Genomic DNA, 26,317 nt, shown 5'->3' with positions numbered 1-26,317 from the left:
AGAGATAGAGAGATGAGGCCAGAGCAGGCATGCTTCAGCTGACAGGCTAACACATCAACTCTAACGAGGTCACCAGGAAATTAAGCACAACGTCTGAATATGCTGTAATTACTTACTTCAGCAGGGCTCTTAGTTAGTTACTTCAAATAACTCTATGACATTGATAAAATGATAGAATGGAAAAATGTTTGGAAAATCACTAGCTGCCTGACCAATTTCTGTTTTCTTTTACTAACTGTTTTTAACTAAACTAAATATTTTATTATTTTTTTATAATTTTTTTTATTATAATTAAAGCTGTTTATACTTTATGTTTATGTAATGTCATTATATAGTATAACATAAATAGACATAAACATTACTCATACACAGTATGACATCAACAAGTAAACAAACATTAATATACTTTTTAATCTATTTTTACTTTAAAAATATTTACTTTATTTTTAAAATTTTCATTTTATTTGGTCTAGTTATTTTAAATTGTGCGTTAACTAAATTTGTATTACCGTATATATTTTATTATAATCATTTGGCAATGTAAAGCTTATTTTGTAATATGTCAATAAAGCTACTTATATAACTTTTACCCTCTCCGCTTTCCGTAGTTAGCACCGTATAGCGGTTGCTTAGCAACGTTTGACAACATTCATCTTGGGACGGTAAAAAACGTCAGCTTATCTGGCAAAATTATTAAAAGATATATTGTAAATTGCGATTTAATAACACGTGTTATATGTTGCTAATTTCACGTTCTGTGTCAGAAACAAACAATTTCTCTCAGTTAGGTGACATCGTGTTAATGTTTGTGGGCATAAGAACGAATGCGTTGTTGTTGGCACTCATTATGGGAAACTGTTCTATTTTATTTATTTAATTAAGATAAATCAGTCGTTACAATGTAAACTAGCTTCCAAAATACAGTAGTTAACGCAATGTCTTTTTTATGAATGTCTCTCTTTCCTTGCTAAACTGATCAGATCTGAGGTGTTGCACAGTGGAAGATGTCTGTTCCCTTCTCCAACACAAACCTGCGGATCCCTAGAGGTTTTGGAAGTTTACTGGAGGGACTTGCCAGAGAGGTGTTGAGAGACCAGCCTGAGAATATCCCCACCTTTGCTGCCCTCTACTTTGCAGGGATTCTTAAAGCCAGACAGGGTGACTCACATGGTTTCTTTCCATCCAGTCCTTTAATAGTTGTTAATGACATAATGTTTCAGTGACTCATATAGACATTACTTTCATAATAAGCCTTTGTCTAAAGCATTAGGCATTATCCCTTTGGAAAGATCTTGTATTATTTGAACTAATTAAACTTTAAGATTGACATTGTGGGCAAATAATGATTTGACATGTCATTTGCTCTAGAAAGTGGCCTAGATCCAGTAGAGTGGGGTGCAATGTTGGAAGACAGGTTCTACAATAATCATACATTTAAGGTATCTAAAATCAAGTGGTTATTAAAGGAATAGTTAATGCAGAAATTAATATGATTTCATGATTTACTCTCATGTTGTTCCAAATCGTATTACTTAATTTCTTATGCAGATTACAGAAGGAAAAATATTAAATGTATATTAATATCCATGTCCATTTTTTCAATACAATGGCAGTTTAAGGGGTCAAGAAATGCTGTTTTTTATAAATTGTATTATCTTCCCTGAGGTCCACTGATAATGTTATTAAATAATGTCATAATTTAGTTCTATATGATCATTTTCCACACTGTCTGTGACCCTCTGACTTAAACACTCACTTTAGGTCTATGTTCCACCTTAAAACTTCAATGTAAATGCCAACTGTATTGATTGGCTAACATCGTGCAGCCCCTCAAATACAGCGTATTTGAAGCTCAGTTGGAAGAGAATGTACCAGCTCCACAGCATCAGTCATGACATTTGAAATATTCATGAATTAAACTGTTTACTTATGGTTTTGCGATTGGGTCCAAGTGTTTTTTAACTGCCCCATCCTTCAATAACAATTTTTTTTTGCAAAGCTTGAGATGTATTGACTGGTTCATAAGCAATCCACGCTGATATGAGCCAGAAAAACACACATGTATAGTCCAAAGCACGATGAAACTAGACATGCACACACATTCTGTACAGTATCATCCTGCACTGAGGCACACATCGCCAGAAACGGATCAAATCAAAGACGGTCCTTCTAGCACATGTTTACATACACCAACAATTAAAATTAGTGCAGATGGGCACAAGAAGGCATCTAGGACGCTGTTATACTTAAGAGGCATAGCAGCTGATGAAGATGACGTCCCCATTTCAGAGTTATAACTTGACACCGCATCTTTTAAAAGCGACGCCAGATACAAAACAGTGGTCAAAATCTGTGTGGTCTATTTTTATATAAACAAATTATTCAAAATAGTCCATAAGGGTCTGCTTTGGTGTTCAGGAATAGTTTGGCCATACTAAGCTTGTTTATCCTGCTCTCTCTCTGAGTAGGAACGGAGCGGCAGTGGGTGGCGCCAAGGTTGTGATGATGTGAAGAAGGCGGTGATGTTTTTTCACTGTAGGGACGGTCATGAATTAATGGGTCCCCAAATGACGTAGGGAAGTCATGGATGTAGAGGAAGAGGCGTTTTTCCAGCTTGGTTTCAATAAATGCATTTATTGCATTGGGGATTGAAATTTACAGTATATTTTTATAACAGAATGAATTCTTATATGTCAAAATATCAAGGAAAATGTTATTTCTCAGGACATGACCACTTTAGAGGTAGTCATTAATTAATGGACATCCTAGTGACATGTGGAAGTCTTGGATCTCTGCTACTCTTGTTCCTATATACACCTTGAATCTGCAGGACTCAGCCAGGTGAGTACTGTTGTTTTGTCACTCCATAGGAATGTGGTCCTGATTTCTAATTAGAGCTCACCTTCAAGCAGCTTGGCTAGCTGTGCTCCAGTGAGCGCAGCACATAGTTTCAGCCTGGGCATGGATTGCTGCCTTTTTGGACACACTCTGGATCTTGCCAGGATGAATGCCAGCTAAAACTCACCTTGGTGTTCAGTACGGAGGTATGCCACTGACCCGCCGGCTGCCTCAGATGCGTCACAAATTATTTGAAGTTCTCGTCTGACTTCTGGCACATCTAGTGAAGCCGACACATAGCAACGATGTATTGCGATCAGTGGTAGATGCTCCAGTTCGGCTTCCCAGCTTTGCCAGGCTTGGAGTATTTCAGAGGGAAGCTGAGGGTCTTCCCATTCTCGTTCCTTTACACATAATTGTCGCACTGGGATTTGGCCCTAGTGGTGAAAGGAAGTATGTAGCCCAAGGGGTTGTACTGACTGGCGAGAACCCGGTATATGTTCCTCATTGTTTCCTCCTGGTTAACTAATGAATGATGGTGGTAATGGAGAGTTTCAGGTATGCAGTGCCAGCTTAGTCCCAGGGTCATCTCTTTGAGGGTCTGCTAAAATGTGTGAGATCCACAACTCAGTGCTTTCTCATCTGGCATCTTTTGGGAGATGACTGACATTTGACACTTTGTTGCTCACCCACTGTCGGATCTCAAATCTGCCTGAAGCCAACAGCAATGTTAATTAGTCGATCAGCTCACTGGCCTCAACTGAAGAAGCAGTGCTCTGCAGGCAGTTGGTTTCTTGGTCTTAAGGTCCCACCATAAGAACCTTAGAAGGGGTCTGTCTTTGGGAAGGAGGTGGACCCGAAGAGGCATGTTTTTAACTGGCATATCAGTCAACTTCATCCACTCTCACACGTACAGTCTGTATCCATTCCTGCAGGTACATTGATGGACCTAATTATGGACACCAGGCCTGTCTGTCCTGCTCTCTCTCTGTGCACAAGCGGAGCACCAGTAGGCACGCTCAAGGTGTAATGATGTAGAGTAGGCATTGATGTTTTATTGTTGCAGAGGTGGTCATTAATTAATGGGCACACTAGTGAAGTAGGGAAGTCATGGAAGTAGAGAACGAGGTGTTTTTGCAGCTTGATTTCAATAAATGCATTTATTGCACTGGGGATTAAGCTTTGAGTTCTGAAATATACAGTGTTTTTATAGTAGAATAACCTCTTATATTTCATAATATCAAGGAAAAATGTATTCCTCATGATATGACCCCTTTAAAGCTTTAAAAAGGACCCAAAAGTATAATTAAAGTAGTCCATGCGGCTTGTGCGTTATATTCCGAATCTTTTGGCTGCGTGTGTTTTGGTCAGAAACAACCCAAAATGTAAGTAATTTTTTAGTGGAAATCTTGCCGTCTGTTGCGCATTCATGAGTGCCTAAAAGGAGCGTGTTCAAATTGCAGCATGTGCTCACTAGAGAACTTTAATTAACAGGAACATGCAAGATTGTGCTTCTCTCATAGTGTTCATAACTTGCAACAGACTGAAACTTAACTTACATTTTGCGTTATTTCTTACCAAATCAGGGTGGCGAGGGGACTTGTCCTCCGCCACCCGGATTGAGGTGAGTAACCGCACCACCACAATGATATGTAATATGTAATATGACACATAAGCTGCATGGACTACTTTTATGTTACTTTTGGGCCCTTTTTAAAACTTTAATGTGGGTCATTATTAACTGCCATTTTATTGTAACGACGGACTGGGATATTTTATCATATTTTTCCTTTTGTGTTCCTCATAGTGATACAATACCAATTTTTGAATGCCCGAATTTAATTTTTTGGCTTAACTGAAAATAGACTAATTGAGATTACATTAATGTGACACTTTGAGGCTTTAGACTAATCTATAAAATACTTATACACTATAGTTGATGATATATTTATTATGCTTTTCCTCTAAACTATGTTTTGTTTGTTCTTTTCAAAACAGAATACATCAACGCAAGGAAACTCCAGCACACCTAAGGCAAATAGGAGGTCTGTGAATGAGAAGTGTGATTTCCCCCCCTGACACTTTGTTAGACGAGAAGAGCAGCCTGCAGCTACTTTCATGACATGATTAAAGAGAGGGAAGAGCGAGATAGGAATATTTAGACAATAAAACTGAGAATGACTCACAGTATTACTTACTGTTTCGGTGTGTTTTTCTTGATGCTGCTAGTAGATTCTGTGGCAGTGCAGTTTTAGGACTTAATAGCAAGATGAAGCTCAGTGGGCAGGTTCTCTGTCTCGAGACAGGAATTTGATCAAGTAGAAGACGACTTGAAGAGGATTGATTATAGTGCCAGAGCAGTGAGAGCAAAGATACACGTCGCAGTTGTACTGTAGGATTCATTTATTACTCCTGTTGTACCTATTTACTTACATTATCAATCACTGTTTCACTAAATAAATGTAAATTGTCAATTTTCAGAAACAAAGCTGGTAATTCAGAAACTGTTGGAAACAATGGAACTCAACGCTCCACATTAAAAGACCACAGTGCTAATTTTTCCACAAAGGTAGAGCAAAACGATGAGTTAGATGAAGAATTCGGTGAGACACCTGCAGATATTGCCTATATGGGAACAGCCGATGTTGATGTATGTGCACAAGACCCCGGCAAGGTTCCAGAACCAACATTAGAAAATAAAGAGCTACCAAGAGATGATGGGGCAGCAAAAGAGTCAAAAGATATTGATATCTGCAGATCCGAACTTGAGCCTACACCTGTGCCATCCTTTGGTGGTCTTGCAAATGTGGATGTATGTGCTGAAGAGGTAAACCCCTCCAAGGATTCACAAGACCAGTTAACAATGTCTTTTGTTGAAACCCCTTCAAATATTGAGCAGTATATAGACAAACAACCCAACAAAATGTCAAAAGGTCATAGTGAAGATGCTGAGCAGGGAGTCTCAGAAATTACTGACAATTTATTGGAGAACTCTGGCCCAGAGGAAAAGAGCACTGACCAGTTTTATTTAGAGGAGTCAGCAAAAAGCACTGTTGCTCTTGAAAAAGACATAACTGAAACCGATAACACAAGCAGAGTTGAAGAAGGGCTGGAAATAGGAGAACATCTTAAAGAAACAGCGGAAACAACCACTTCCGCAACTGATATTAATAGCAGATCACTGATCGAAATGAAAGACGCATGCATTGACAAAAGTGATGAAACAACTGATAGTAAAAGTGAAGTCATAGATGTACTGGATGAAGTCATTATGAGCGCTGATCATCAATGCTCTGCCCATACAGATGAGCACAAATCTGATCAACAGAGTACGTCTAAAATTATGGACGCTATGGTGGAGGAAGAACTTTTGGAAGCTCAAACTGATGCTCTGGAGCCAGATTCACAGTTGAACGACAATGACAGTGACTCCAAAGTAACAGAAGACATGACAGGCAATGAGATTTTAAATACTGATGTAATGGACACCTCTGAGAATGATCTAAACACAGGGAATGTAAAGGAAGGGAGTGATCTTGACAGTGATGTTGAAGAGATGGACCAGGATGAAATGGGCCAAGAAGAGAAAGACGAAGCTGACCAAACCAAAGGCAACAGTCAAGATGAGAGGTCTTTTGATTACGTTTCAAACATGCATCAGCAAGATACTGTGAAAACTGAGGATGTGGCAGATGATGAAATCAATGATGCAGAACTGAAGGAAGGGTTTGTGCCCTCTGAAACCAAGGAAGCTGTGGTCTTTAGGCCTTTGTCAGAGGGAACAGAGAGAAAAACAGAGGTCATAACTGATGAAGATCTTACAGAGTCACATGAATTGACTGAAAACACTGAGACTGATGCAGATCAGGAGGATCACTTGGAGGAACAAAGAGATAAAAGTCAAGAATTGACAATTCAAAGTGAGAACCCGAAGAATCCTGAAAGCAGTAAACAAAAGGTACAAGATTTTTGCTCTTTTTTCTTATATATTTTCTCCCCCTATGCTCCTCCAACTGATTTGATAAATAAAAAGTATTGTATTCAAAGAATATGGATTGTTGTGGCCAGATTATAGTGCAATGTGATAGCAGAGATATTCTTACCTTGGATTCAGACTGTTCCCTTTTTTGTTCCAAGTTAATAAGTAAATATTAAACCTTCAAGGACATGTCTTATCAACAGCATGGCTCTGTACATTCGCCCGTCTCTGGAGAACAGTGATTGAAGATGTCCCTGAAATAGTTCAGCTTTTGAGTACAAGACTGCAAGCCTGCCACGGAGAGTCAAAAAACCTCAAACTGTACATACATATGATATCAGAACACTACTTTTCATATACATGATAAACTCAAACAAATGACTGCAACATTTCATACAGAAAAATTTATGTTTAGATTCATCAACAGGAGGTCATAAGAATATCCATGTTTCTTTAAGGGGGTTCGAAGGGGAAAGATTTGGTGGTGTTTCCATGGTAAAATTTCTACCAACCATTTTTCTCCCTTCATCTTGGAGTGAAACTAATCTAGATTTTGGAGTTTAAAGAATATTTTGGGTTCAATACAGGTTATGCTTAATCGACAGCATTTGTGGCAAAATGTTGATTAGCACAAAAATACATTTCGACAAATGTATTTACAAAAAGCTTAAATCTGGGTTACAGTGAGGCACTTACAATGGAAGTGAATGTGGCCAAATTTTGGTGGGTTTAAGGCACAAATGTGAAGCTTATAATTTGAGAAAGGCACTTAGATTCATTTTTCTCTTAAAACTCATATTATTTGAGCTTTAAAGTTGTTTAAATCGTCATTTTTACAGTCATTTTGGGGTGACTGTAAACAGTGGGTGCCTCACTGCAACCTAAATTGTTGCCACAAATTATGTTCATTGAGCTTAACTTAACTATTGAACCTGGAATTCCTTTAAAGCAATATTTCTGAGGAAATAGAATGAATTAGCTTCACCTGGTTGACTGATTTATCCTCGGTCCGAAGTAGTGTTCAAGTTCTGCAGAGGTTAATTAGAGAAATACATGAAAGCAATTCTCTCTTCCTCTTTCTCTATATCTCTTTCTCCAATGTAGGTCATCTTACCTGACCTATATAAACTCTTGTCCAATGACTTCACACGCTGAAGGAGGAGCAAGAGAATCATGTAGTTGCTATTTTCAGGAACAATATTCATGGATATCATCAATCTCTGGCACGACTGTAAAGTCACCTCATCTTCTTGAGTTTTTCAACTTTTGAGTGGTCTATGAACTGAGTTCATTTGTTTTAAAGAAGAGAAGTGACATATACAAAGAGAACTGATACCATTATGGCAGAGAGTTGCATTTTTTCTGTTTTTAATCTTGGTAGGGTAGGAGGCAGGAGATACAGCAATGTTCCAGAGAAATAACAGGCAATGGATTTGCTTTGTATGTATTGCTGCCACTGGGTGGAGGAGGCACAGTCTGTGTGGGTCTGACTGAGATTTTGGGAGCTGGCTTCCAGAATTTTCTGAGTTGATGATGACAGTAGTTGTCAATTGGAGAACATTTTGGACTGCTTATTTATAGTGCTGTATTTAAAGTGATGTTATATAATTGTTCTGAACTAGTGAAGTGAAGTTTGATTTGCAATTCTGTAAACTGGCACCATGATTTCTCTCTTCTCACTCATTATTTACTCTGCCATTCTAAATAAAGCATCTCTGATCCTTGGTAACAGGTGACAGGAAAGTAAGAAGAATGACACTATAATCGTCAGCAGCAGTGATGATGCTCTCTCTCTCTCTCTCTCTCTCTCTCTCTCTCTCTCTCTCTCTCTCTCTCTCTCTCTCTCTCTTTCTTTCTCTCGCTCTCTCTCTCACTCTCTCTCCTCCCACCCTAAGACTCGGAATTCTAAGGATAGTTGGAGGAGAGGGTATTTGTCCAAGACATTTTTCCCTGCTAGGTGGTTTGCCGTCTATCACGAAACGAAAAAACTTTTTAAGCGTCTGTATTTGCGCGTCATGGATTGTCATATCGTAAGTACTGGTCACTTTAATCGACATATAATTATTATATATAATTACAGAAGAATAAAACGTTTGTACTTTTTAATCTTTGATACATTCAAAATTAAGTGGCTTATTCAGACGAAGCGCGAAGGTTTGAAATCCTTTAACTTTTTGTGGTTTTCTTCACTTGTTTAGTGAAGCGAGAGAAAAAAAAAATCACATTTATTACAAAGACTTGGTTGTATTTTGAAACTTTTTTTAAATGTAAACGATAACTTTAAGAACAGTACATTTATAGGAACAGTACATGGCTTTTGCGTATCTAGGGGCCGTTGACACCGAACGCGTTTAGCATCTTTCCGTGCTTTATTTTTATATGTCTACATGCGCTAGGCGTGACGTTTGCGCTCAGTGTCTCGCGCAGGAGTGCCACGTGTTTTTGACGCTTTGTCCAATTGAAATTAATTGTAACTGTTAAAAACGCGTCTCGAGACATCCGCCTTCTGATTCATTCGTTTAGCGCAAAAAGGTGTTCGTTGATCTGCCCCTTATACACAAATATTTATTTAACTCTAAACGCGTGTTTTTCCTCTATGCAGAATGACTGTTTTTAGATGGTAAGTCAGACAGAAAGTAGCTTTTTATATTGTTTTTAATGACAGATATGTAGACTAGGTTTTGACTGCTCAGTTTTCATCAGTGGTTATCCATAGGTAGGCTAATCCTAAAACAGGCTGATGAAGCAGCATTAATATGAACAGCTTATTTATAGGTGAATTGTAAAATGCCTCTGCCTGTGGACACAAGATAAGCTTGTTGGCATAATTCTTGTTTAAAAAGAAAAGAGGCTGATTTTTAGTTCAACAGTGGGTGGACAATGCTCCTGCCAGGGTTTTACAATGTACTTGTGCTAATCACCTCACACAAGCTGTTTAAAGACTGCCAAGCGGACTTTGCCATCTACATATGCTGAGTCGGATGTGGTGGGAGAAGGCATGTGGTTGCACAGCTTTCAGAAAGACGTAATGAGACAATAAACGCCACTTACCACCACCCAGTTGATGAAAAGGACAAATACTGTAGGTGGTGACATGCTTCACAGATTGCAGATAGCTAGAAACAGTCTTTATAATGTTAGGATTGTTATGTAGTTTAAATGCCTTGTAAAGCAATTTGGGGGCTTTATTACTATTCTGTTCTCTGTTCATGCCTTTTATTTATTTATATTTTGTAGTGGTAGAATTGTTTCTTAAAGGGATAATTCACCCAAAAATGAAAATTCTCTCACTCACCATAATAATGATTCACAATGATAATAATTATTGGCACACAAAATAAAAAAAATTAGGTAGTATGTTACTCTCTTTTTCTATGCAATGAATGGTGACTAAGACGCAAAAAACATCTCCTTTTGTGTTCCACTGAGGAAAGAAAGTCATACTGGTTTTGAATTACATGAATTTGCATTTTTGGTTGAACTTTCCCTTTAAAGGAGAAGCAGAGATTTCAACTGAATTGCTACACTGATTGTAGATGTAATGCTCAGGCTCATTTCAAAGCAAGTTGGTCCTGATAAATGTTGTGTCAGAGCTGCTGAATAGTGATTCATTGCAAGGGGCCTTTAGTGGGCAGTAGATACATCATGTTAAACTCACTAAGATGCTGTACAGTATAGTGTAAAGATCTCAGAGGATAGTCAGAATCATTTTTAGGCAATGGTAAAATCAATACAGAGTATACACAGTGCCTGTTGTGCTGCTAGTTAAAAGTGTTCATCTTGCCTGTCAGGAGGAATGCAGCCAGCCACAGGAGGAGGAGGACATCATGGACATCCCCTTGGATGACCCAGAAGCCAATAAGGCAGCCGCCAAAATCCAGGCTGGCTTCCGTGGTCATATGACCCGGAAGAAGATGAAACCTGGTGAAAAGGCCAACGAAGAGGTGAGCAGCAGTGGTGAGGCCCTCAATGGCAGCCAAAGGGACATAGGTAAGTCCCTGCCTCCATCGTCATTCTTAACAAAAGAAGGCAAATAGCGATATATTTTATATTTCTTTCAGTATGTTTACTTACATTCATGTAACTATTTCATTCAAAACATTTCTAAAAGACATGTTCTCTTGAAACAGCAATAGTCTACGTTTCTTGAAGTTAAAATAAGTAGCCTTTGTTTCAGCTTTTTGTAGATAAATATCCTCTTCATCTAGCACTCTGTTTGTTCTCTGTGTTCTAATTATCCAGAAACTGTTTTACAGCACGATAAACAATCTCAGGCTACTTTTCTAATTTCTTACTTCTAGTTATATTCAGATGTAATGTTTTTTTAGTACAGCCTAAATTATGGCCCTGCGACGAGGAGGAGGGCATGACTGGGCTGTAAGTGTGCACTTACAGGCCAGCACTGAATCAGCTGATCAGTGGGAGAGTGAGATAAAGGGGAGCCGGAGACGGCAGTTCAAGAGAGAGAGAGAGAGATGCACATGGCCGTGCTGCATGTGTGTCCTTATTTTTTATGTTGTTTTAAGCTCATTCATATCAATAAAAGTTAGGTTTAATGTTCAGCCGTTTCCCACCTCCTCCTTGCCTGCTCTTAACTGTTACATTGGTGCTGAAACCCAGGAAGGAGGAGGGATGCGCTGTTCATGAGTCCTCGCCACTGCTGTCCACCAGAGGAACAGCCGCAGCCGTCTGCCTGGGGACAGTGGGGTCTCTTCCGGCCGCCGAGAGCCGGAGGAACCATTGCTGTCTGCCGAGAAGGGGAGGAGCGGTTCCATCCCCCAGGAGTCGGAGGGCTGGCTGCAATCCACCAGGGGAGGAGCAAGCTGTTGTCTGCCAGAGGGAGGAGGAGCGGTTGAGGACTGGGTGACAGTGTGTCTGGGGACAGACAAGCAAGTTTTTCTCTCTCTCTCTCTCTCCTCTCTTTCTCTCTCTCTCTCTCTCTCTCTCTGTGTTTTCCGCTCATCCTTTCCCTCTCCCCACGCCACCCCTTGTCTCGTCCCCTGGTTTCCCAGGAGGCAGGGTGGACCACCGGCTGAGAGAACGGCCGGAAGGGCAGTGTCTTCCCTCCAGAAATGGGGGGTTGGAGTAGGTCAGTCTGGTTGGCGCCCCAGCCTGAACCAGGCGGGGGAGGAGTCTGACAAGTAGGAGGGTGTTGCCAGGCCGTGAGGGTGCACGTCCGGCGCTGAATCAGCTGATCAATGGGAGAGCAAGACACCGGAGAGCCGGAGATGCCAGTTCGAGAGAGAGACGCACTCGGCCGCACTGCATGTGTGTCTGTGTGTTCTTATGTGTTTTGTTGTTTTAAGATAATTTATATCATTAAAAGTTACGTTTACTGTTCAGCCGGTTCCCGCCTCCTCCTTGCCCATCCTTAACTGTTCACTTGTCCAAGGAGGGACAAACCAGCAACAGGGTGTTGAGTACCCAAGGCTTATCGATGCACAAGGCTATCATGTCTGGTCTGAACCGAAAGAAGGTCTACTGTGGCACAAGTCAAAGAAAATGTATAGGATGGTAACAGGAGGAATCTGTCACAACATCGCACCCTGCTGCATTTAGGGCTGTGTAGCTTCAGACCGGTCAGAATGCCCATGATGACCCCTGTTCACCATGGAAAGCACCTACAATGGGTACGCGAGCATCAGAACTGGACATTGGACCAGTGAAAGAAGCTCATTAGCCACTTTCAGCAGGATTATATGCCCTGCCACACTGCACTTATGCTGAAGAGTTCAAGGTATTGCACTGGCCTCCAAATTCCCCAGATTTCAATCTGATTAAGCATCTGTTCTGATTAAGCATCTGTGGGATGTGCTGGACCAACAAGTCCAATGGCAGCTCCACCTCGCAACTTACATGACTTGAAGGATCTGCTGCTAATTTCTTGGTGGCAGATACCAGAGGACACCTTCAGGGGTCTTGTAGAGTCCATGCCTCTGCGGGTCGGCGCTGTTTTGTAGGACCAACAGCATATTTGGCAGGTCATCATAATGTTTTGGCTTACATATATAAACATATATATATATATATACACACACTACCGGTCAAATCTTTTGAAACACTTAAATTAAATTTTTCTCATCTTTTGATCTGAAGGCATATGCTTAAATGTTTGAAATTAGTTTTGTAGACAAAAATATAATTGTGCCACCATACACAATTATTTGTTGTTGTTCTAAAATGTGGAAAAAATAAAAAATTATAATAAAGAATGTATTGGTGTTTTGAAATGAAAATTTGACCAAACATTTTTGAAATGTAAAAAAGCGATTTCACAGAGTCTTTACTGGAATAATAGTCTTTTTTTTTCACAGTTATGTGTTCCTAGGATCTAAAATAAATGTATACTAGTATTGTGTCTATCACAGTAATAGTACAGACAAACAAACACACACACACACACACACAAAACTAAATAAATAAATATAATGAAAAGCCCATTAATAATGTTAAATGAGTCATATCTTAATAATTGCGGTAAGACATACTTTAGGCTTCTTTTTAATTGTTATCCGAGTGCTTTCGATTATTATGTTCTGAATTAAGTCATTATAAATGGAGACATCTATCATTTTCCCTGATCATTAAAAGAGGGTGCAGAGTCACTTTATATTCCTCTCAAATGCAGCATATTTAGCTTATCTCGCAGTATGTTTAGACACAAATCTCTCAAATCTATTTTCCTTTGTGGGTGTAAAACCTCCACAAACTCTAAAACTCAATATTAAAGCCTCTCTCTTGGGTAATGTGTTTTGTTCGGCACCAAATTGCATCGTTTTCTAGAGATTCTGGGTAAATGATCTTCCTAGATTCAGCAGATATGCAAAGTGTTTTTGAACAGTTGATTCCCAGAGGTTCTGCATAGATTCTACTTTGAAGCAACAAATAGGCCAACACTGATGAAAAGACCATACCTATAACAATAATGTTCTCACACATAAAGCTTCCATTCCGCAAAGATTTTTAGAACTACCTTTAATGAAACTGAAGAAGCAGAGCTGGTAATTTGATGCAGAAAGTGGGCCAAGCAATGAGTGTCCTTTCAACCTCTAGCCAGGCCCAAATATCTCTCCTTCAGCTGTGCTGCTCCAACTCTACCCCACCTCTGTGCCGAATTTAGGCCCTTCCTGAGAAACATCAACCCAGTTCTCAGTTGCTAAGCATTTTATATATGTTAGTGTTATTTTTATCCTCAGGTGCATCTGCATCACTGAAATGAGGCTTGGAGAATGTGCTTCGTTTTACTAGGACAAAAAAAAAAAAAAAAAGACCAGATAGGATGAACCCATATTCTGGCAGTATTGATCAATAAGTAATGCTTTCATTTCATGACATAAGTTTTGTGAAGATAAATCAAGTCAGATCAAGTGATTCATAGTGATATGTCAAGAGATATGTTCTTTGTAAACTGCATGATTATACAGTAAACCTGAAAATCTGTTTGTTTTGAAAGCAGGGGGAACAGAGGGAGTAGAGACAGATGCCACATCTGGACCAGACCAGTGAAGACCTTCTCAATGTGGCTTACTGGACGCTTTATCCTGAGGGACGTTTTGTGTCGAAAAAAGTTGTAAAATTAGGCTGGATATGTCATCTGATGTGTGAACTCTTTCTCTTTTCTTCTGCTTCTTATCCAGTCTGATTAAAAATGCTTTTGCATCCCTCAAACAGATATCTATATACTCCCTGATAATGTTTTATTCAGATATTTGTTTGAATCGGAGAATGGATGCCATAGAATACAGCGTTCTTCACTCATACAATCAAGTTGAGTTTTGTCATTGATATTGCTTGATATGTTTCTTTGCTGTGGTGGTGTGTTTATGAATTCCCTGATTTTACCATGTAGCCCTAACTATCAAGATAAGATGTGCAATTTGTTATCAGTCACAACATACTTTGTTTAAAATTGGGTTGACTTACTTGTTTGGTTTGCTCCTTGTAATATGTAAGTGGACTTTTCTCAGTCTTTTTAACAGAAATCAGAGCTTCCAAAGCAGCATATGGCATGCCAAGATTAAATCAATTTATTTTCATTTATTTTGCCTTTAATTAGTGCAATTATTCATAGAAGTCATTTAAGGCAGTGCATATTAGAGTTTCATTAAGTGTGTGACAAAGATTAAAAACTGCTTAATGAGTGATAGATTGCCTTGCATGTTGACATCAGCATCATTAAGCTCTGTATCGGTTGAAAAGTGAATAAATGGTCAGAAATGTGCACGCTTAGAAAATGATTTCATGTTGTCAGCGGGTGATCATTAGTCTTTTAAAGTCTTTATATACAGAGAGTCGGAGTTACTAAAGCTATGGGAAACAAGCAGATATATATATATATATATGCTGCTGAAACTGAAATATTAACCTACAGTACACTTCAGTCTCATTAGACCTGCTTGAGCATCTTACCCGGGGTCTCACAGCTGGAAGGCTGTGCTAATGAGACCTGGCTAGTCAATTATCAAGGTCCAGTTGCCACATTCCCCTGCTACAGTGTATTCCCACTATAACAGAATTTACGGATGCCTATAATAGCACTAACTGTTGAATATTATGTTATATTGTATACTTCCTCTGCATGCATTTGGCAGAGCTAATATGAAATTACTCATAACATAACTTATGATTTGTAATCATTTAACAACAAGGTGCAGTATAAGAGGCTATGCTGTATTGTGAACAAATAGGGACAATCCCCCCCGGAGCAACCAGTTAAGTGCCTTGCTCATGGACACAATGATAGTGGCTGTGGGGATCGAACGAGCGACCCTCTGATTAACAGTTATGTGCTTTAGCCCACTATGTCAACACCACCCCATATATATATATATATATATATATATATATATATATATATATATATATATTTTATCTATACACTGAAAAAATTTGGTATAACTTGATTCAATTGTTGACATTGGTTCCACACAATAAAAATTTGTTTCTTTGATATTAAATTAAAACGTATCCTCCTCAAATACTTTGGTAGCGAAAACTAAATGAATTGAGTTAACCTAACTTAGATTTGATCTTTCCTTATATTGAACATTGCAGCTTGTTGCTTGCTAACAACTTATATACATATTTGTACTAAATGACAAGTATGGTGCTGCTGTGAGTTTACAGATCCCCAATCAGTCATTATATGATTATCCCTCAATATTTCCTTCATGAGAAAAGTTATACACACTGATTTTTCAGTAGTAATGTATCCAACCTCAACCTAACAACCTACTTTTGTGGAGAACAACCATGTTCTCCACAATAGTAACCTCCAAAAAATTCAACATAACAGAACATTAACGTTATGAATCAGACGAGGGCAGACGAGGAGTGAGGATCTAAATGCAGTTCTCTTACGAGAGGTTCTCTCGTATTGCGTAAGCTAGCTTACACTACGGGAAAGATTCATCTTTTCTGAGATATTGAAGCCAAAAAATTATCCTTAATTTTTGTATCCATTGTCAACGCAGTGCGGCAGCTGCAGACCTTGAGCGGGCTAGCTAGCGAGCTCATAGGTTGCTCTGCGGCAACTGCTGCAGCCTATAGACGAGCTTGGGCGAACTCGCATCCAATGAGAGGCGTCCGCGCACTCTGCAACAAAGCCCGCCAAAATGGGCGTGACTAGAGTGCATATAAGCCTAGTTCGTAGGCTGGAACCCTGATTTTCATCTCTTCAGCGAAGCTCTTCGCATCTCTGAACTGGAAGCCGCGTCGCCGTTCGAGGGGCATCAAGCAAGCGTGGACAGCGCTTGAAGAAGCCGGCCGTCTTCGCCACCTTCAGCCGTCCTGTGAGCTACGCCATCCGGCGACGTATCCTTTTTAAAGCAAGCTAGTTCTTATGAACTTCACAAAAGAGTACGAGCGTCTTTTTAAAGATGCCTCGCTCCACTTGCGCCTCATGCTGCGCCCTCTCAGCACCGGAGACCGCCACGTCATCTGCGCTCTCTGCCTGGGACTGGGGCATGCAGAGCTCGCCTCGCTGAAGGCGGATGCGATCTCTGCGAGGAGCTTCCGATGTCGACCCCTGCGGGCTCGACTTCGAAGCGCTCAGGACCGAGCCGCCGCGCGCCTTCCATTCAGCCGCGCAGTAAAAAGCGCCGCTCTCAAAGGCTGCCGGAACCAGTGGTAGAAGCGATTGTCTCGCCGGAGCCCCTCCCTCGAGCATCGCCTTCACCCTCCCCTACTGCAGTGGTGGATTCAGCAGCCAACAAGCCGGTGATACTACCCGTTTGCCTGCACTCAAACGCCGTTTTCACGTCGACCCAAAGAAATGTTGTAAAGAGTAAACATGCCTTATGTGTAGAAAATGTGCCCACAATCCAGTGCTCACCCCTACACACAAGCATTACACATCCCGTGTCCCTATGAGAGCACACTCACATAAGCAGTTACGACCCGCTCGAGTGTTGGAGTTAAACGCCCACGAGCCCGCATGCGCTGCCCTCCTCTGCCCGCTCTGTCACACGGCCAGCTGTATGTAAGTCCCGTACGCCCCTGTCAGTCCCCTTCTCTCAGGCTACTGCAGTGGTGGATTCAGCAGCCAACAAGCCGGTGATATTACCCGCTTGCCTGCACTCAAACGCCGTTTCCACGGCTGACTCAAAATAAAGCCTTATGTGTAGAAAATGTGCCCACAATTCAGTGTTCACCCCTACACACAAGCATTACACGTCCCGTGTCCCTATCAGAGCACACTCACATAAAGCGGTTACGACCCGCTCGAGTGTTAGGGTTAATAAACGCACCCACGAATCCGTGCGGCGCCCATTCTCTGGCCGCTCTGTCACACGACCAGCCTTATGTGTAGAAAATGTGCCCACAATCTAGTGTTCACCTCTACACACAAGCATTACACGTTCCGTGTCCCCATCAGAGCACACTCAAAAGCAGTTACTGAACCACTCGAGTGTTAGAGTCAATAAACGCGCTCACGAATCACGCGCGCGCCCATTCTCTGCCCGCTCTGTCACACGGCCAGCAAACACTTCTCTGTATGTAAGTCCCGTGCCCGTGGCTATGCTTGCGCATCACTTAACAGACGTGACTCTTTCCCCATTCACCTCAATCGGGAAGTCACTCACAGAACAGCCTGTCCCTGCTGTCTGCGAGCAGTCCAGCATAAGCACAGTAAGCGCGCTCACACATTCTGTTCAGCGCGCTGTGTGCGGCAATCAGAGCGATTTGGCCATTCACCCTCTAACATTACGCTTCAAAGCGTAGGAAGATATTCCAGGGCTATCCGAATGGGTGTTAAGCACAATAAAACAGGGCTATTTGCTACAGTTCGATCGCCGTCCTCCTTGCTTCAGAGCGTGGCTCGAAACTACTTTGAACACGGAAGCAGCGTGCATGCTTCGTTCAGAAATAGCAAACCTTCTGTGCAAAAGGGCCATAGAGAGTGCCGCCTCCCTGAGCTGAGTCGGGGTTTTACAGCCGTTATTTTCTTGTCCCCAAGAAAGACGGCGGCCTCAGACCAATATTAGATCTCAGGGTTTTGAACAAAGCGCTTGCAAAAGACCGTTCAAAATGCTTACAACCAGCAAACTCCTCGCGCATGATGCGCCAGGGGACTGGTTTATTTCTCTCGATCTGAAAGATGCCTACTTTCAGATTCAGATAAATCCCGTCACAGGCCATTCTTGAGATTCGCCTCGACGGCCAGGTTTATCAATACACCGTCCTTCCGTTCGGCCTGTCCTTAGCACCTCGTACTTTCACGAAGTGCATGGACGCTGGCGCTCGCACCCCTGCGGAGTCAGGGTTTTCGAATTCTGAACTATTTGGACGATTGGCTGATTTTAGCACAATCACATACGGAGCTTCTGTCTCACAGGACAGTTCTCCTCAGTCATCTGAACAGTTTGGGCCTTGCAGTCAATTGGACCAAGAGCTCACTACAGCCCAGTCAGGCAATTTCCTTCCTTGGAATAGAACTAGACTCAGTGGCAATGACGGCTCGCTTATCTACACAGCGCGGCGCGTGTGCAGCGACTAGCCGCGTCATTTCAGATGAACAGCCTCACACCTCTGAAGAAATTTCAGAGAGTGCTAGGCTACATGGCCTCAGCCGCAGCAGTACTTCAGCTGGGTTTACTGCACATGCGCCCGCTTCAGCATTGGCTAAACACCCGCGCGTCTCGCTGGGCTTGGGCCACAGGCCGCCAGCCCATCAAGGTGACTCAGACCTGTATTTCAGCTCTGCAGCCCTGGACAGTGGCCGAATGGTATCAGCGGGGAGTGACAATGGGAGCTGTATCTCGCCGAAAAGTCATCTCGACAGACGCCTCCAACACGGGTTGGGGCGCGGTCTGCGAGGGCTCTCCGGTTTTCGGCCTCAGGAAAAGTTCCGGTTCAGGAAAAGCTCCTTCACATAAATTGTCTGGAAATGATAGCAGTCAAGTACGCGCTCATGCGCTTTCTCCCGGTCATTCAGGGTCACCACGTCCTGGTCCGTTCGGACAACAGATCTGTGGTATCCTACCTAAACCGTCAGGGCGGTGTCAGATCCAGGAACCTCTTCCATCTGACGAAACGCATACTGAGTTGGTCCCAGTGCCACCTGCGCTCGCTGAGGGCGACGCACGTGCCAGGCCACCTGAACGACGGCCCGGACAGACTGTCCAGAGACAATATTCCCCCAGGGGAATGGTCCCTGCACGCTCAAACAGTCCAGACGTTATGGCACCTATTCGGCAGAGCAGAGATAGACCTCTTTAGCGTCCAAAGAGAACTCTCACTGCCCAATATTTTTCTCGAGCGAGGACGCGCTGGCCCAGGACTGGCCCAGACGCCCGCTTTACGCCTTCCCTCCCGTCTCGTTATTGCCACAGGTAATGCAGAGGATCAGGGAAACGCGTCACTCGGTGCTCCTCATAGCCCCGCGTTGGGAGAATCAGACATGGTTCCCGGAGCTTACGCAGCTGTCACTGACAGCGCCGTGGCCCATCCCAGTGAGAGCAGATTTCCTCTCTCAAGCCTGCGGCACAATCTGGCATCCCCACCCAGAGCGCTGGGCGCTGCATGCGTGGGTGATCAACGACTACCCGTCGCTCTGCCAGAAGGAGTAATAAACACCATCATACACGCTAGAGCCCCTTCCACGAGAAGACTCTATGCGTCAAAATGGTCTGTGTTCTCAAAATGGTGCACCAACCGAGACCTGGACCCGCGGACATGTGGGGTGTCGTCGCTGCTCGTATTTCTACAAGAGCTGCTGGATAAGGGCAGATCCCCATCCACGCTCAAAGTGTATGTGGCGGCCGTTGCGGCGTTCGCTGAACCCCTGCACGGCCAGTCATGGGGTAAAAACGAGCTGGTCATCCGCTTCCTCAGGGGAGCTAGAAGGATGAACCCCAGCGCCCCCATCGGTTCCTATCTGGGATCTTTCTATAGTTCTCGAAACTATGAAAGCCCCCTTTCGAACCACTTCAATCCGTGGATTTGAAATACCTTTCACTCAAAACCGTTTTCTGACTGCCCTGTCATCAGTCAAACGTGTGGGAGACCTTCACGCACTGTCTGTCAGCGCTGCGTGTCTTGAGTTTGGACCAAGTGACTCCAAGGTCATTTTAAAGCCTAGACACGGCTATGTTCCCAAGGTGATCGGTACTCCTTTCAGAGCACAGGTCATTTCCCTATCGGCGCTGCCAGCACCCGATAGCGAACGGGACGCCAATCTCCTTTGCCCGGTCAGAGCACTGAGATTGTATACTGCGTGCTCTGCCGCTTTCAGACGCTCTGAGCAGCTTTTCGTTTCGCTCGAGGGCGCACCAAAGGTCTCGCCGCCTCGAAACAGACACTATCTAGATGGATAGTGGACGCTATTGCTGCTGCATACGCGTCAAAGACCTGCCATGCCCGTTGGGCATTAGGGCTCACTCCACTAGAGGCATGGCATCCACGTGGGCATGGTCCAGCGGGATTTCCATTCACGACATATGTGTGGCAGCGGGATGGACTTCCCCTCCACCTTTGTCAGATTTTACAATATGGAAGTGCCCGCTCTGCAGGCAAAACTACTAGCGGTTTAATACGCTACAGCTCCCCTGGTGAGCTGCACTGATGGGACACATTCCACACAGACCGGCACCGCCGCGCTGTCGTTCCCTTCCCACTATGTGCTTATGTATTACGCAATCAATGACCCGCATTCTTGCCGGCCAAATATTATTTCCCCACTCATAAGGGCTCCCCGGGTCCCCCTTAATTCCCTGGGGCTCATACAGTGGATGCTTGGCGACACGGCGTTGACAATGGGTTCCCGTAGCGTAAGCTAGCTTACGCAATACTGAGAGAACCTCTCGTAAGAGAACGTATCGGTTACCTAACGTAACCTCGGTTCTCTCTAGATGAGGGAACGAGTATTGCGTAGCCGGCCGTGCTTCGCGCCACGCAGCGACTTTTCGCTTCAGTCAATGAAAACCAGGGTTCCAGCCTACTGAACTACGCTTATATGCACTCTAGTCACGGCCATTTTGGCGGGCTTTGTTGCAGTGAGCGCTGGATGCCTCTCATTGGATGCGAGTTCGCCCAAGCTCGTCTATAGGCTGCAGCAGTTGCCGCAGAGCAACCTATGAGCTCGCTAGCTAGCCCGCTCAAGGTCTGCAGCTGCCGCACTGCGTTGACAATGGATACAAAAATTAAGGATAATTTTTTGGCTTCAATATCTCAGAAAAGATGAATCTTTCCCGTAGCGTAAGCTAGCTTACGCAATACTCGTTCCCTCATCTAGAGAGAACCGAGGTTACGTTAGGTAACCGATACGTTTTCTTTAATGAAGGAACAAACAGTGAACAGGATAACTAAAAATAAAACACAGGGAACAAACAAAACATCCACGAGGGGAAAACAAAGGATAAACATGAAAAACATCCATGGAGGGCATGGGCAGGAACACAATCAAGGACAACCATAACATTCAACGACCGACAACGAATGAATGAACAACAGTGCTTAAATACACAGAAATGATAATTAAATTACAAACAGGTGAGAACAATGACACTGGCAGTGATGAGGGTAGGGGATTATGGGAAATGTAGTTTGGGACAGGTGACGGGAGAAACACAGGGCAGACAACGGGGATTGTGACAATTAAACACTAACAAATATCCTACTTGTTAAATTTTGCATAGAAATAAATTACAATACACTTAATTTTACATCTCACTCTCCAAAACCAGTCCCATGCAAAGCAATTGGATTAAGTGAACATAGTTGGATTGTACACAATTAAATTAAGTTGAGGAAAAATGCTAAATAATTGTGTTGCATTAGCTCATTTTAAATTAGTGATTTGAGCAAACAGTAAAGACATATTGAGTGAACAAAATCCATTAGAAGTCTGAATCCATTTCAACATTTCATAGCAATGTGACAGTATCACTTTTTGGACTTTATGCAATATAATTTTTCCCTCTCAAACATAAATGTTTTAAGTTGATTTCAAGGGTACTGGTTTAGTATTTTCAATACAGCTGCTTTCCCTTTTTTTCATTATTGTTGTTTGCAACAAAAAGCTATTGAACATTTTTACCGTTTGTAACGGGATCAATGGAAAGGAGGAGGTGAGAACCGGCTTTTCAATATAAATAATAGTTTAGTGGATAAACTTAAAAGACAACACAAACACACACATGACGGACATGTCCGTAAACGATCTCTCTCTCCCGCACGACACCCTGCAGTCGACCTTTAAACCTCAGAGGCTTGATTAGCCTAATAAGGGACCGGGTGTGTATGATCACGACCCGGCCCCGCCCTCCGCCCTGCCACACCGTTCTTGCAGGAAAAACCCTTTTGTGAAAACATGTCACAATTAACTGGCATTAAACCAGTGGCATATGTTTCATGTGAACATTGGGGTGTGACAGGGTAACCGTTGCAACCAACAAAATGTAAAAAGTAAAAAAATTATGCACAAAATTATTTATGAAATAATGAAAATGCAAAAGGTAACACACAAAAAAAATCAAAACGTTGTTTTGAACAACGAATATTGCAATTAATACATTTATGACATTTAAAACTTATGAGACAACCTGCCCCGAACAAAATGTGGCAACATACCCCTACCTGACTTTATACCCCTACCTGAAAACTTTAAAAACTTTTAGTCAGGGCCTTTTCTAGCTGTAAGGGGTATATGTGGCCGCTTAGGGCCCCAGAGCCACCAGGGGGCCCTGTAAACCAGGTCGTTTTTGATTTTGCTTAGGGCCCAATGGCCCATATATGCTCAGAAGATGCCCTGCCTTCGGTAAAACATCAGCCTTCATAATATAGCTGACCCTTGCTGACCCTTATATGACAATATATGAAAATTGTACTTTGAAGGATAGAAATCACAAAACTTATTCTAATTTAAGAGGGTTTTGAATTAGGTGTTTGAAAGCAACATAAATAATCCTCTGCTAGAGAAAACACATTTGTGCATTTGGACTTTTGACCATATCTTATTGTTACTAATATATAGCGTTTTTGACAACTTCCTTGTGTGACAAGTCACCCCTGCATAGTCGTAGGTAAAGCCGTGTTCCATGTCATAGCTGTAAAATTGTGTTTAGCATGGCTGGACCACAACTATCCAAATTAAATTAATAAAGAACTTTGGAATAAAAGTAACCCCTCCCTGTTCCTTGTAAAAAAAAATATATATATATATATATATATATATATATATATATATATAAATAAATTTATAATACATTTGAGAGCATAAATAATGCATTTATTTCCCCACGACATAATAAAATTCACTCAGCCATTACATAGAGCTGCACTTATTTAGTCTGTGTACTGTACATCACAATTAAAAACATATGGCACTCTCTTAATCTGGTTTTTCAATCATGTCTCGGTTGACATACAATGAAAATTTATCACAACAAATGTATTTATTTATTTTTTTCACATTGAGTGATACTGTACATTTGAAGCTGATTTGTGTCAATTTTTTTTTGCACAGATTTTAATATTTCTAAACTTGGATAGGCAGGAGGAGAAACAGGACACGTTTTTTTTTTTGCACATCAGCAACAAAACCTGAAATAATTGTCATTTTCTGTGGCTCGTCTTCTTCCCCATTTGAGAAATGAGCACTGGAGCTCAGCGGTCGCCCACGTCTCCTCCTCCACACGCAGGGCTCAGCTTTAGGGGGTCCAATGTAACCTGCTCAGAATTAATTCTGTCACTTGCTCCAGGACTTACAGTCTCCTAACAACATTTTTACAGGTTGCCTATGGCAATACCAGTGTCATAAGACTGCTTTCTCTCAGTCTGCTGCTGTGGGTCCCATGCTTCCTGCCCCCTACAGACAGCTGCTGACAACACATTACTGCCAATCTTACAGCAGCCATACATATTCTGAAAACATTCAGTACAACACAGTTCAGTGCGGAACACAGTTATACTGTATATTTCTAGCCTGTAAATCACTTTACAATAAAATCTATGAGTGTGTCCTTAATACAAATTGTAACAGTGGATTTTCTTACTGTTACTGTGACAGCTGTCTATTTTGCTTTGTAGAAACATACCAAGTTAACTGCTACATCTGTAGACATGAATTTCATAACATCTTACTCGTAGATTGATGTTGGAATAACTCCTTATTGTATTATTTCAGCTCCCTCTTTGAACACTCTTTGAAGCATTCTATTTACATAATTTGCATAATTGGCTCTTGCAGATTTGACTTGGGCCCTGTTGGCATTACATTAAGATGTCCAGTAGAGGGAGCTTGTTTCACAACATACTGTAGCACAAGGGTACACAATAGGTGGACTCCGGTCCGGATCCGGACCGAAGGACAATTTAATCCAGACTTTTGGGGGGACTCTAGGTTGAAGGGATGAGGAGAGAGAGAAGTTTAGTTTAATTATGCATGTTTATTACATATTTTATTTTGTTGTTGTTGTTGTAGTTTTTGTTGTGTTTGTGTGTGTGTGTGTGTGTGTGTGTGTGTGTGTGTGTGTGTGTGTGTGTGTGTGTGTGTGTGTGTGTGTGTGTGTGTATTATTTTATGTGACCACAGGGGTGTTCTATGTGGTTGGGTGGGGTTGGTGTTTGGGGAAGGATATTAGTGAGGGTTAAAAGTTAAATGTTGATTCAATGTGTATGTGTTGTGTTTTTCTCTGTTGTGTTATTTTATTTGAATCAATAAAAAATGTTGATTGCAACAAAAAAAAGAACAAAGGATACTCTTGAAGAGACTGTATGTTCAGTGAAAAGCTATTTCTTTGAAAGTTGTTATTGACATTCTTTGTCATTTCAGAATTTAAATTTTGGATTGAACAATTATTTCAAAGTTAAAACTAATACAATTAATTGTGAAAATAAATACTTTTGAAATCAGGCAATGTATCTAGGGCCAGGTTGGAGAATTTATTCTACCGTAAACATTATACTCTTGCAGACAAAGCCTTTTTCACTGAAGATGGATGCCTTAGCAACCTGTAGGTCATTTTAATTCCTGGTGGGGTAAAGATATATGGGGCTTGCAAATAACTCTGTTCTCCATGCCTATGTGGGAGGGCCCGGTTAGGCATAGATGGGAGGGAAGATGTGGGGGGTGTTGGAGTAGAAAACTGTTTATTAGAAGAAGCATGTCTATTCAGCCTGAGCACTTGTCCTTGAGTAGCTTTATAGTAGCTTTAAGGATAGTGTCCTTTCATTCATACACTGCACACTTCAAGAAAGTATCTTGAGGTAGTGCCCACTGGACTCTCATTAAAAGAGAGACTGGAGATAATTTCTCTGGCAAGTTTTAAATTATTAAAGCCAACATACTGTTATTCTACAAACATGGTGTAGGGGTTTTCCAAAATTTCATGAAAAAGACCACAAATTCTGACTGTAAATCGACCAAAATGAGCACTGACCTTCAGACTGTTCTGACTTGGGTAGCAATGTTTATTCTTACTGATCCTACTAATGACTTTCCCATAGGGGTGATCAAAAATCCCAAAACCCCATAGAATTACATTGATGGAATGTATCTATCCATCCATCCATCCATCTTATCCATCCATCCATCTAACTTTCAGACAAGGCTTTGTCAAGCCAACATCAAAGTTTTTATGGACAAACTTTCCCTCTCTAGTTCTTTCTTAAGTTATTCTTCATCTAATTTATTTATTTTATTTTGTGTTACAGAATAAACATATATATGCAGCTTTAACAGTGGGTGTAATATGTCACTTTAACAGCTGTAATGTTGTATCTTGGCATATTTGACAGTTTGTATATTCAGATCTGTCATGTGTTGGGGGCTGACAACAACAACAAACAATACACAAAACAACAGCAAAAACGACAAAACACTAACATGACAGCTATCTCTATTTTCATGTCTTAAAACATCTTAGAGTCCCATCCGGGTGACTTTACTGAAAAGACAAACACACACACATGCACAACTGCACACACACACAAAGGGGCTTGAAAATAGATGATCACTGTGGAGAACCACACACAGCCCACACACACACACACATTTTTG

At 41.7% G+C, this 26,317-nt stretch overlaps 1 protein-coding gene across 4 annotated transcripts; it reads left to right on the top strand.

Annotated features, from left to right (window-relative positions):
- The first annotated feature begins 627 nt into the window (after positions 1-627).
- On the top strand, positions 628-15,048 carry LOC127629740 (uncharacterized). 4 transcript variants are annotated; one of them, XM_052106957.1, is made up of 7 exons: positions 628-662; positions 981-1,158; positions 1,369-1,439; positions 4,837-4,883; positions 5,320-6,796; positions 10,609-10,761; positions 14,274-15,048. In XM_052106957.1, the coding sequence occupies exons 2-7, from the start codon at positions 1,005-1,007 to the stop codon at positions 14,289-14,291; spliced, it is 1,920 nt and encodes a 639-aa protein (XP_051962917.1). In that variant the 5' UTR covers positions 628-662; positions 981-1,004; the 3' UTR covers positions 14,292-15,048. The 4 variants fall into 4 exon arrangements, with proteins under 4 accessions (XP_051962917.1, XP_051962916.1, XP_051962915.1 ...); XM_052106956.1 differs by having other exon boundaries at positions 14,271-15,048; XM_052106955.1 differs by having other exon boundaries at positions 10,609-10,807.
- Positions 15,049-26,317: the final 11,269 nt, after the last annotated feature.

This window comes from Xyrauchen texanus, chromosome 36, assembly GCF_025860055.1.
Source record: "Xyrauchen texanus isolate HMW12.3.18 chromosome 36, RBS_HiC_50CHRs, whole genome shotgun sequence".
NCBI classification, from domain to species: domain Eukaryota; kingdom Metazoa; phylum Chordata; class Actinopteri; order Cypriniformes; family Catostomidae; genus Xyrauchen; species Xyrauchen texanus.
This window is presented reverse-complemented; position numbering and strand designations above follow the sequence as displayed.

What these genes read in the sequence shown, in the direction of transcription:
- LOC127629740 (XM_052106954.1), top strand. Translation starts at nt 1,005, where the DNA reads ATGTCTGTTCCCTTCTCCAACACAAACCTGCGGATCCCTAGAGGTTTT. An exon ending in ACAATAATCATACATTTAAG is followed by an intron (nt 1,440 to 4,836) that starts GTATCTAAAATC and finishes TTTTCAAAACAG; the next exon opens with AATACATCAACGCAAGGAAA. An exon ending in CTGAAAGCAGTAAACAAAAG is followed by an intron (nt 6,797 to 10,608) that starts GTACAAGATTTT and finishes CTTGCCTGTCAG; the next exon opens with GAGGAATGCAGCCAGCCACA.